Source organism: Hyla sarda, chromosome 11 (assembly GCF_029499605.1).
Source record: "Hyla sarda isolate aHylSar1 chromosome 11, aHylSar1.hap1, whole genome shotgun sequence".
Taxonomy (NCBI): domain Eukaryota; kingdom Metazoa; phylum Chordata; class Amphibia; order Anura; family Hylidae; genus Hyla; species Hyla sarda.
In genome coordinates, this window is record NC_079199.1 from 102,924,443 (window position 1) to 102,937,185 (window position 12,743).

The 12,743-nt window shown below is 44.3% G+C and overlaps 2 protein-coding genes across 4 annotated transcripts in view; one reads left to right on the forward strand and one right to left on the reverse strand.

The window, feature by feature from the left end:
* The window catches only part of LOC130295776 (hornerin-like), a 69,684-nt gene that overhangs the window by 51,189 nt on the left and 5,752 nt on the right, over positions 1 to 12,743 (reverse strand). The window contains exon 1 of one of the 3 annotated variants that reach the window (XM_056546873.1): positions 1,954 to 2,093. The exons of 1 other annotated variant lie outside the window; for it this stretch is intronic. The gene's annotated coding sequence lies outside the window, so the exon portion shown is untranslated. Of the gene's footprint in view, positions 1 to 1,227; positions 1,252 to 1,953; positions 2,094 to 12,743 lie in introns of those variants that run through there. One more of the 3 variants, XM_056546876.1, reaches the window with a different exon arrangement.
* The window catches only part of LOC130294984 (ribonuclease inhibitor-like), a gene marked incomplete at its 5' end in the record, with an annotated part of 47,560 nt that overhangs the window by 32,062 nt on the left and 2,755 nt on the right, over positions 1 to 12,743 (forward strand). The window contains 7 exons of the mRNA XM_056545141.1: positions 1,271 to 1,441; positions 1,976 to 2,146; positions 2,772 to 2,942; positions 4,911 to 5,081; positions 5,700 to 5,870; positions 7,985 to 8,155; positions 10,370 to 10,540. Coding sequence (XP_056401116.1) covers positions 1,271 to 1,441; positions 1,976 to 2,146; positions 2,772 to 2,942; positions 4,911 to 5,081; positions 5,700 to 5,870; positions 7,985 to 8,155; positions 10,370 to 10,540 — 1,197 coding nt within the window. The remainder of the gene's footprint in view (positions 1 to 1,270; positions 1,442 to 1,975; positions 2,147 to 2,771; positions 2,943 to 4,910; positions 5,082 to 5,699; positions 5,871 to 7,984; positions 8,156 to 10,369; positions 10,541 to 12,743) is intronic.

Consider the following 12,743-nt stretch of genomic DNA (forward strand, 5'->3'; position numbering starts at 1 on the left):
CAGGAGGGACGGCAAAGGTTTGTATTAGGGTGTAGCAGATTGGCTCATTTTTCCACTTTTTTCTCTGATCGACTCCTAATACCCGGCCAAAGTTACCAACCGATGAGGGCGACTCACGTACAGATTTGGTTCTGATTGGACAATTTCTTTTGTCTCCACTACTACTGTACATGGGAAATGGGCCTTGAATTGTGCAAAAATTATTCTTATGCAGCTCCTCACCCACTTGATTTATGAAGTGACCCCGTGCCCACCACGTGGTGGTGGCTGCGTTTCGGGCTCCTCCAAAGCCCTATCCAACCAACCAACCAACCAACCGTATGTAGAGCTTGTGCGACCTAATCTCAGCCGTCTTCAGCAGAAAAGGATGAGATCAAATTGACCCTTATTGTCGAAATTGGGCAAGGCCTGCCTGGATAAGGGGGAGATAGAATTTGGGGATGACGTTCCTCTTGACACCTCTGTCACAAGTTTCACTGTCCTCTCCACTGTAGTATTTATTGACAGACCTCCCTGGCACTGTGTTATCAGGCAGGGAACGCTTGTCTATGAGTCGTGGTGCTGCTATCTGGATTATCCTTTTAATCATTTCAGTATAATCCTTTAAAGGGGTACTCCGCTGCTCAGCGTTTGGAACAAACTGTTTTGAATGCTGGAGCCGAGAGCTTGTGACGTCATAGCCTCGCCCCCTCATGACGTCACTCCCCGCCCCCTCAATGCAAGTCTCCCATAGACTTGCATTGAGGGGGCGGGGAGTGACGTCATGAGGGGGCGGGACTATGACGTCACAAGCTCCCGGCGCCGGCTCCAGCACCCGGAACAGTTTGTTCCGAACACTGAGCAGCGGAGTACCCCTTTAAAATTAGCAAAATTCAAGGCACATTTCCCATGTAAAAGATAAAGCTCATAGTGGAGTCAGAAGATATTGTCCAATCAGAACCGAATTTTCCCGTAAATTGCCCTTATGGGTTGGCACCTTTTTCCAGGTATTAGGACTCGATCAGGAAAAAAAGTGGAAAAAAATGAGCCACACTACTGTGTAGTTCATCCATTTATAAAGCTTTTAGGATTGTATAATATAATTGTATTAAATGGGGAATACAGTGTACTTGTGACCACCGACAGTAGTTTTTATAATTGTTACGACCCTATTGCTACCGGTCCCTTGCTTGCAGACGTTCGGGACATTTTCTCTCCACATTCACAATCTACAGATTTTATACTAACGCTCTGTGGACGTCACCATCATCTCTTCTTCTTATTCTTATAGTTTGGATAGAAATGATCTACAAGACACTTCCTGCATCCAGTTGGCATCTGTAATAAGGAATAACCCGTCCCTCAAGAAACTTGTCCTGTCTGATAACAATCTGTATGGTCCTCACTTTATTGACTTGGTGGACGCTCTGTCCAGTCCAGACTGCAGGATAGAGGAATTACAGTGAGTATGAGAGATGTGTACAGGTCATATATTTTATCCCTTTTTCTGTCATTATCTCTTTTATCTGTTTGTGTTGGGTAAAATGTTTTAATGTCTGTTCTGTGCTGTTCTGAATGTCCCCTTGCATTAAACCTGCCACTTAATTGTCTGGCATGATGATGGACTTTCCTTTCTAAAGAACCGGTGTGGCAAACACTCGAGTATATTTGGGGATGCTGTTACAGACATAAGGAGGATGGTGACTGGCCGAAGAAACAAACTGTTAGTTGCTATAGGTTAGCGCTATATAGATGATACTAACTTATGTGTTTCTCTACAAGAAAGTCAAGGTAGGGTAGTTTCATAGGGTAAACCTTAGATGGATGGACTTATGTATATAAGTAGGGCTCATAAACAAATTGAATTCATTATTAATACGGCTCCACAAGAGAAAAATGTCGTCTATATAACGCCCAGAGTCCAGAATAGGACCTTACTGATCAGCGTAACTGGGTGCACAGGTCTGCCCATACCTGTCTCGTCTTTTTCTTACAGTTTGGATAGAAATGATCTGCCTGACACTTCTTGCACCCAATTGGCATTTGGAATAAGGGAAAACCAATTCCTAAGAAAACTTGTCCTGTCCAGTAACCATCTGTATGGACCTCACTTCATTGACTTGATGGACGCTCTGGGCAGTCCGGCCTGCAGGATAGAGGAATTACAGTGAGTATAAGAGATGTGTACAGGACTGAGACATGGGGGTGCACAAGTTATACAGGGATTTTATTCTATTTTATGCTGCCCACCATTGTTATGTCTATAACATAAACTGAACATATTGGAGGAGGATGGGACAACATATCCAAATGTATGACATATTTATACATTTTACATGAGACAAGGCAATGTCTTCAGCCTTAAAGGGGTACTCCGCCCCTAGACATCTTATGCCCTATCCAAAGGATAGGAGATAAGATGTCTGATCGCGGGGGTCCCGCCGCTGGAGACGGAGGCTCGTGACGTCACGGTCACGCCCCCTCAATGCAAGTCTATGGGAGGGGGCGTGACGACACACAGGGGCACAATAAATCACTGAGTTATGAGATTCCATAAAGTGAGGACATCAATCAGGGATTCTGTATCTCTAGACCATAGATCTGGGCTCAGTGGACATTTCATACATCTGCCGCCATTCCTGACGTCCAGCACACAAGAGGCGGCTTCTAGTGATGACATTTAAGGATTTTACTAACAGTCGGGGACATTTTCTCTCCACATTCACAATCTACAGATTTTATACTAATACTAATGTGGACATCACCATCATCTCGTCTTCTTATTCTTACAGTTTGGATAGAAATTATCTACAAGACACTTCCTGCACCCAGTTGGCACTTGGAATAAGGGAAAACCAGACCCTGAAGAGACTTGACTTGTCGACTAACAATCTGTACGGTCCTCACTTCAGTGACTTGATGGATGCTCTGTCCAGTCCAGACTGCAGGATAGAGGAATTACAGTGAGTATAAGAGATATGTACAGGACTGAGACATGTGGGGCACAAGTTATACAGGGATTTTATTCTATTTTATGCTCCGCACCATTGTTATGTCTATAAGATAAACTGCTGACTGCGCCTTGATATAATCACCCATGGGTGCACTATGCACTCAGTGGTCCTGAGCCGGTTATTTTAGGGCGGCATATTTTGGTTTCTGGGCACAGCTTGTCAGAAGAGACTCCGCCATGAGTAGGGGAAGTGAAAATCTTAATCTGTGCCTGGGGTGGTAGCATACAAACAAAAAGAGAAGGGAAAAAGGTACCACAGAAGGCACCTAGTGTGTTACCCCAATAATAAAAAATAGGCAAAATGTATTATGTTCACCTGGAGTGCAATGCAAATGCGCATATCACCCAAACTTAGTGGGTACAAAGTAGAAGTGAAGTCCAGAGGAATTGCTGAGCCGTAGGGATGTGCAGACAGATGGCAGTCCGTCTAAATGGGAAGGCAGCAGGTTAATGAAAAAGTCCCTCTATAGGCGCTAAATCTCGGTAAGGAAATCACAAGTACAAGCTGGTGATAATAAATGTGTAGTTTAATCGCCAATGACACGTTTCGGGTATAAGCACCCTTCCTCAGATTGGCATCTGCGATGCCAATCTGAGGAAGGGTGCTTATACCCGAAACGCGCCATTGGCGATTAAACTACTCGTTTATTATGATTTCCTTACCGAGGTTTAGCGCCTACAGAGGGACTTTTCTATAAACCCGCTGGGGTGGTAGCAGGCTGGTATTATTAGGCAGGAAATTGCCCCCAAAAAATGATCAGATTGCTGGGGAACCTGCCGTCAGATTTTACCTTATATCATGCGATAGCAACGCGTTATGTATAGTAAAATCTTTATACTCCCCATCCCCGGGAGACATTCCTGCCAGCAGGGATGGTGAGAATACAAAGTTTTAAAGTATCCCCACCGGTCCAGTAAGTAGTCCCCTGGGCAGGAGCTATACTCACCTAGCCCCATCTTCTCCGACTGTAATCACGCCCCCTCAGCATAACTGACAGCTCGGGCACGGCCTGCGTCACCGCTCTGCTCCGTCTGCTTATGGAGCATAGCGGTGATGCAGGCTGTCAATTACACTGAGGGGGTGTGATTACAGCCAGAGAAGATGGGGCTAGGTAAGTATAACTCCCTGACCAGGGGACTACTTACGGAGGAGGACACTTTTAACCTTCATATCCTCACAATCCCTGTGGGCAGGAACATCTCCCGTGAATGGAAAGGGCGAAGATTTTACCACATATAACGCATTGCTACACATTATATGTGATATAATCTGATGACAGGTTCCCTTTAAAGGGGTACTCTGTCCCTAGATATCTTATCCCCTATCCAAAGGATAGGGGATAAGATGTCTGATCGCGGGGCTGCTGCTGCTGGGGACCCCCGTGATCTCGGCTGCGACACCCTAGAAATCCGGGGCACGGAGCGAACTTCGCTATGTGCCGAAAGACTGGTGATGCGGGGCGGAGGCTCGTGACATCACGATGCAAGTACTCTCTGGAATTGGTATAGGCAGACAGCTGAGGAAGGCTCCCACACCGAAAAAAGACCTTGTACCACACTATGGCATAATAAATCTTCACTGTGCATCACTGGTGACTGCCGGGTTTCATCTTTTTTTCTACCTGTGGCTTTACCCCACCTCGTGCACCACCGCAGATTCCATGGAAGTGCCGACATATTACTACATTGAGTTTCTCACTATATTCCGGCCTCTTGCACTGTTGGCTGGCACCTCCTTAGCCCCCAGTTTCTTAATCTTTCTGCCAGCTCACCAACTCAACCCTTGATGGAAAAAGCTTGGGCTAGTTTATAGCTCTATTCCTTGGGGAGGGCCACCTGAGGTCAGAGGTTAAACGTAACAGATTTTACACTAACGCTCTGTGGACATTACCCACATCTCATCTTCTAATTCTTACAGTTTGGCTGAGAATGATCTACAAGACACTTCCTGCACCCAGTTGGCATTTGGAATGAGTGATAACCAGTCCCTGAAGATACTTGACTTGTCTTATAACAATCTGTCTGGTCCTCACCTCAGTGACTTGATGGACGCTCTGTCCAGTCCGGCCTGCAGGATAGAGACATTATAGTGAGTATAAGAGATGGTTTTCCTGATTCCCAGCTCCTCTCTTCTGCTCTGTCAGTTTGCCTGACACAAGCATTGAGCACTAAAGAGCAGCCTTCCTCCATGCTCTCCTACGCTGTGTACAGGACTGAGAGGGAACAAGTTATAGATAGAATTTATTTTATTTTATGCTCAGTCTATGGGATAAAATCAGACACTTTACCTATCAAATAGCAAGAATTTTAAAAACCTGCAAGAATTTGTTACATGAACCCTTCCATGGTTACACGGCTATTACTCAGACTCTCTTGATTTCAGGGGACAGGACCAGACCTGGGTTGTTTGCCAGCAGTACTCACAACTAGACTTCCTTTCGCTTACTTCTCTGGCCAATCACAGGACAGCACCTACTCCTGTTTGCTATGCTAAGACATAGTGCTGGAGAAAGTGTACTGGACTAAATAGGGTTGCACTGTGGTAGGGGATGATTTACTGTAACATATATATATATATATATATATATATATATATATACCAAAATATGGAAAAAGTGAAAGGGTTTGGAGTCTTTTAAATTCATTACATATATATTTCATACCAATGTTGTGGACGTGTCACAAACATCTTATCATCTTACCACAGTTTGGTTGAGAATCATCTATCAGACTCTTCCTGCACCCAGTTGGCATTTGGAGTAAGAGATAACCAGTCCCTGAAGAAGCTTGTCCTGTCTAATAACCGTCTGTCCGGTCCTCACTTCAGTGACTTGATGGACGCTCTGTCCAGTCCAGACTGCAGGATAGAGGAATTACAGTGAGTATAAGAGATGTGTACAGGACTGAGACATGTGGGGCACAAGTTATACAGGGATTTTATTCTATTTTATGCTTCACACCATAGTTTTGTCAAGGATATAAACTATAAAGGGTTTATGTAGTTAATTCCTCCTGAGTTTGGCTGATGCGTCCTTCATTGATGTGACGACGCCCGGGCCAATCAGGGGGCTTGGACAATAAGCCTATTACATCCGGCCTTGGCGTCCACGTCTTTCTTAGGTGGTCTATGTTACCTCACCCAGTCTGTTATCTCTTTGCTTGTTTTTAAAGTTCAATTTCAACACTATCTCCTGTCCGGTGTTTTGCCGTGTATTCTGACCCCCGATTGTTCTAGGACTACTCTTCTGCAGTATCTGTACTGCTGCGCTCTCCCCGATACCGACATGTCCTGTTTGACTTTGATTTTCCGTTTGTATGTGCATTCCCTGTCTGTCTTTTTTTTTCTGTGCTGTTGTAAGTTAACCCTTTTGTTTCCTGACCTTTCTTCTCTGTTCTGTACTGTGGTTGTTTTTTACTTTCACTTTATTACGCCCAGCACTTTAGTAGCGTAAGGGACTAACACTGTTGTTGGGGCCACACTTATCCCTGCCCGGTGTGACATAAACTGGACAAAGTGGATGTGGTGGTATATGCAGATGTGTGGGGAAAATGTATTTACACGGCCACCAATTGGTGAAATTAGTCTGTCACGTAGAAGGGAAAAGTAGGCACATAAGGATTCTGCCCATCTGGTACGGTTGTACTTTTCCAGATACAACATTAGTAGACACTTTTATTAGAACAAAATCAATAAGTTAATTCATTCCTTTAGTGGTAGCTTGACTGGCGGAATATAATACATAAGGGTAAAGGAATCGCGTGAGGATCTCAGGAATTCATAGAAAGCCACTGACGTATGTAAGTGCTCCACATGTCAAGTATATCAGAGTATCTTTATTCCAGACATCACTTTCCATGGTTGGTTTGACCTAATACAGTGGTCCCTCAAGTTACAATATTAATTGGTTCCGGGACGACCATTGTATGTTGAAACCATTGTATGTCGAGACCATATCTCTATGGAAACCTGGTAATTGGTTCTGAAGCCACCAAAACGTCATCCAAAAAAAGGAAAAAGTGAGAATTAAAGATAAATAAGTAGATAACTAATATAGATAAAGTAAATCCTTACATATAAAAGTAAGAAAGATCCGCTGGGAACTGTAATCGCTGTCTATGTCAGTGTTTCCCAAGCAGGGTGTCTCCAGCTGTTACAAAACTACAACTCCCAGCATGCCCGGACAGCCGAAGGCTGTCCGGGCATGCTGGAAGTTGTAGTTTTGCAACAGCTGGAGGCACCCTGGTTGGGAAATGCTGGTCTATGTAGAGGACAGGAGCTTCTTCAGGGTCCTGTACAGTACACAATGTTCTAAAAAGTAAAATGGAGTCGCCCTCACCTGGTGTTCAAAGGAGCAGCTAACCCTGGTACAGGTAAAGAGTACAGAACATGTAATACCTCCCTGTACTGTAGGGGGCGCTACCAGACACCAGTCAGTGCATACACTTCAGTAATACAGGTAAAGAGTACAGAACATGTAATACCTCCCTGTACTGTAGGGGGCGCTACCAGACACCAGTCAGTGCATACACTTCAGTAATACAGGTAAAGAGTACAGAACATGTAATACCTCCCTGTACTGTAGGGGGCACTACCAGCCAGTCAGTGCATACACTTAAGTAATACAGGGGTTTTACCAGTAAAATGTCCATTCTGATTGGTCAGTTCTTCCTGCCATTGACACGTTTCACAGATCTGGACTGTCCGTAGCATTGTGTGTTGAGTCTGGTTTCAAGTTACAATGGTCCAGAAAAGACCATTGTATGTTGAAACTATTGTATGTTGAGGCCATTGTAAGTTGAGGGATCACTGTAATTAGAGTCAGTGTATATATCATACATCTTGACGTCCAGCACACAAGAGGCGGCTTCTAGTGATGACATTTATGGATTTTACTAACAGTCGGGGACATTTTCTCTCCACATTCACAATCTACAGATCTTATACTAACGCTCTGTGGACGTCCCCATCATCTCGTCTTCTTATTCTTACAGTTTGGCCAATACTGGTCTACAAGACACTTCCTGCGTCCAGTTGGCATTTGGAATAAGGGAAAACCAGACCCTGAGGAAGCTTGTCCTGTCTAATAACCATCTGTCTGGTCCTCACTTCAGTGACTTGATGGACGCTCTGTCCAGTCCTGACTGCAGGATAGAGGAATTACAGTGAGTATAAGAGATGTGTACAGGACTGAGACATGTGGGGCACAAGTTATACAGGGATTTTATTCTATTTTATGCTTCACACCATAGTTTTGTCAAGGATATAAACTATAAAGGGTTTATGTAGTTAATTCCTCCTGAGTTTGGCTGATGCGTCCTTCATTGATGTGACGACGCCCGGGCCAATCAGGAGGCTTGGACAATAAGCCTATTACATCTGGCCTTGGCGTCCACGTCTTTCTTAGGTGGTCTATGTTACCTCACCAAGTCTGTTATCTCTTTGCTTGTTTTTAAAGTTCAATTTCAACACTATCTCCTGTCCGGTGTTTTGCCGTGTATTCTGACCGCCGATTGTTCTAGGACTACTCTTCTGCAGTATCTGTACTGCTGCGCTCTCCCCGATACCGACATGTCCTGTTTGACTTTGATTTTCCGTTTGTATGTGCATTCCCTGTCTGTCTTTTTTTTTCTGTGCTGTTGTAAGTTAACCCTTTTGTTTCCTGACCTTTCTTCTCTGTTCTGTACTGTGGTTGTTTTTTTACTTTCACTTTATTACGCCCAGCATTTTAGTAGCGTAAGGGACTAATACTGTTGTTGGGGCCACACTTATCCCTGCCCGGTGTGACATAAACTGGACAAAGTGGATGTGGTGGTATATGCAGATGTGTGGGGAAAATGTATTTACACGGCCACCAATTGGTGAAATTAGTCTGTCACGTAGAAGGGAAAAGTAGGCACATAAGGATTCTGCCCATCTGGTACGGTTGTACTTTTCCAGATACAACATTAGTAGACACTTTTATTAGAACAAAATCAATAAGTTAATTCATTCCTTTAGTGGTAGCTTGACTGGCGGAATATAATACATAAGGGTAAAGGAATCGCGTGAGGATCTCAGGAATTCATAGAAAACCACTGACGTATGTAAGTGCTCCACATGTCAAGTATATCAGAGTATCTTTATTCCAGACATCACTTTCCATGGTTGGTTTGACCTAATACAGTGGTCCCTCAAGTTACAATATTAATTGGTTCCGGGACGACCATTGTATGTTGAAACCATTGTATGTCGAGACCATATCTCTATGGAAACCTGGTAATTGGTTCTGAAGCCACCAAAACGTCATCCAAAAAAAGGAAAAAGTGAGAATTAAAGATAAATAAGTAGATAACTAATATAGATAAAGTAAATCCTTACATATAAAAGTAAGAAAGATCCGCTGGGAACTGTAATCGCTGTCTATGTCAGTGTTTCCCAAGCAGGGTGTCTCCAGCTGTTACAAAACTACAACTCCCAGCATGCCCGGACAGCCGAAGGCTGTCCGGGCATGCTGGAAGTTGTAGTTTTGCAACAGCTGGAGGCACCCTGGTTGGGAAATGCTGGTCTATGTAGAGGACAGGAGCTTCTTCAGGGTCCTGTACAGTACACAATGTTCTAAAAAGTAAAATGGAGTCGCCCTCACCTGGTGTTCAAAGGAGCAGCTAACCCTGGTACAGGTAAAGAGTACAGAACATGTAATACCTCCCTGTACTGTAGGGGGCGCTACCAGACACCAGTCAGTGCATACACTTCAGTAATACAGGTAAAGAGTACAGAACATGTAATACCTCCCTGTACTGTAGGGGGCGCTACCAGACACCAGTCAGTGCATACACTTCAGTAATACAGGTAAAGAGTACAGAACATGTAATACCTCCCTGTACTGTAGGGGGCGCTACCAGACACCAGTCAGTGCATACACTTCAGTAATACAGGTAAAGAGTACAGAACATGTAATACCTCCCTGTACTGTAGGGGGCACTACCAGCCAGTCAGTGCATACACTTAAGTAATACAGGGGTTTTACCAGTAAAATGTCCATTCTGATTGGTCAATTCTTCCTGCCATTGACACGTTTCACAGATCTGGACTGTCCGTAGCATTGTATGTTGAGTCTGGTTTCAAGTTACAATGGTCCAGAAAAGACCATTGTATGTTGAAACTATTGTATGTTGAGGCCATTGTAAGTTGAGGGATCACTGTAATTAGAGTCAGTGTATATATATCATATATCTGCCGCCATTCCTGACGTCCAGCACACAAGAGGCGACTTCTAGTGATGACATTTATGGATTTTACTAACAGTCGGGGACATTTTCTCTCCACATTCACAATCTACAGATCTTATACTAACGCTCTGTGGACGTCCCCATCATCTCGTCTTCTTATTCTTACAGTTTGGCCAATACTGGTCTACAAGACACTTTCTGCGTCCAGTTGGCATTTGGAATAAGGGAAAACCAGACCCTGAGGAAGCTTGTCCTGTCTAATAACCGTCTGTCCGGTCCTCACTTCAGTGACTTGGTGGACGCTCTGTCCAGTCCTGACTGCAGGATAGAGGAATTACAGTGAGTATAAGAGATGTGTACAGGAGACATGTACAAGTTATACAGGGATTTTATTCTATTTTATTCCATTGTTATGTCTATAATCTGCTGACTGCACCTTGATATGTGACGTCTCTCCTGATGTCTGACTGTCCGGTCTCCTCTTCTCCACTATGTCCTGAGGTCGGGACCTTTCCACAGACATGACTAGCTATAAGCCTGTCATTTATAGTACAGTGGTCCCTCAAGTTACAATATTAATTGGTTCTGGGACAACCATTGTATGTTGAAACCATTGTATGTTGAGACCAGAACTCTATGGAAACCTGGTAATTGGTTCTAACGGCACCAAAATGTTATCCGGAAATAGAAAAATAAGTAGATAACTAATTTAGATAAAGCAAATCCTTACATATAAAAGTAAGAAAGATCTGCTGGGAGCTGTAAATCACTGTCTATGTCAGTGTGTCCCAAGCAGGGAGCCTCCAGCTGTTGCAAAACTACAACTTCCAGCATGCCCGGACAGCCAAAGGCAAACACTGGTCTATGTAGAGGACACAATGTCCTAAAAAAGTAACATGGAGCCACCGTTACATGGTGTCCAAAGGAGCAGCTAACCCTGACGCAGGTAAAGAGTACAGAACATGTAATACCTCCCTGTACTGTAGGGGGCGCTACCAGACACCAGTCAGTGCATACACTTCAGTAATACAGTTAAAGAGTACAGAACATGTAATACCTCCCTGTACTGTAGGGGGAGCTACCAGACACCAGTCAGTGCATACACTTCAGTAATACAGGTAAAGAGTACAGAACATGTAATACCTCCCTGTACTGTAGGGGGCACTACCAGATACCAGTCAGTGCATGCACTTCAGTAATACAGGTAAAGAGTACAGAACATGTAATACCTCCCTGTACTGTAGGGGACGCTACCAGATACCAGTCAGTGCATACACTTCAGTAATACAGGTAAAGAGTGCAGAACATGTAATACCTCCCTGTACTGTAGGGGGCGCTACCATACACCAGTCAGTGCATACACTTCAGTAATACAGGTAAAGAGTACAGAACATGTAATACCTCCCTGTACTGTAGGGGGCACTACCAGACACCAGTCAGTGCATACACTTCAGTAATACAGGTAAAGAGTACAGAACATGTAATACCTCCCTGTACTGTAGGGGGAGCTACCAGACACCAGTCAGTGCATACACTTCAGTAATACAGGTAAAGAGTACAGAACATGTAATACCTCCCTGTACTGTAGGGGGCACTACCAGATACCAGTCAGTGCATGCACTTCAGTAATACAGGTAAAGAGTACAGAACATGTAATACCTCCCTGTACTGTAGGGGATGCTACCAGATACCAGTCAGTGCATACACTTCAGTAATACAGGTAAAGAGTACAGAACATGTAATACCTCCCTGTACTGTAGGGGGCACTACCAGACACCAGTCAGTGCATACACTTCAGTAATACAGGGGTTTTACTAGTGAATGCCCATTCTGATTGGTCGGTTCTTCCGGTCATTGACATGTTTCACAGATCTGGACTGTCTGTACATTGTATGTTGAGTCTGGTTTCAAGTTACAATGGTCCAGAAAAGACCATTGTATCTTGAAACTATTGTATGTTGAGGCCATTGTAAGTTGAGGGATCACTGTATTGTGTATATAAAATATCAGTTCATGTTGTGCAGAAACGAAACCTTTGTTCTAATCATATATTAGTCCTTAGGCCATAAAAGGTCTTTTCAGATTTTCACTAGATCTTGCGCCAGTTTTCTGTACAATACATGAACTGGTATCACGGAGCTCCAGTCCCTGATGTGTGGAGCTTCCAGGTTTGGGAATGTGACGTTACAGGACTGCTATGCCCATCAGCAGGTCTGGGGCAAGGATTTTTGCCACCCTAGACAAAGGCTAATTTTGCCGCCCCTTGACCCCGCCCAATCGCTCCTTCCGATGTATGGAGGCGCGCGCAGTGTCAGGGTGTTGGACGGACCTGCCTCGAAGGTGGTGCTGCGCTCCGCCAGAAGGCTAAAAAATGCTGATTATTTTAGTACGGGTGGGGGTAGCGTGGTTTTGCTAACTTTATTGCAGCGGGCAGAGTGGCGCCCCCATCAAGAGGGCGCTCTAGGCAGCTGCCTATTTTGCCTATAGGCAGAGCCGGCCCTACCCATCAGTGATTAGTTGAGTAGGCTTATGACATCACGTC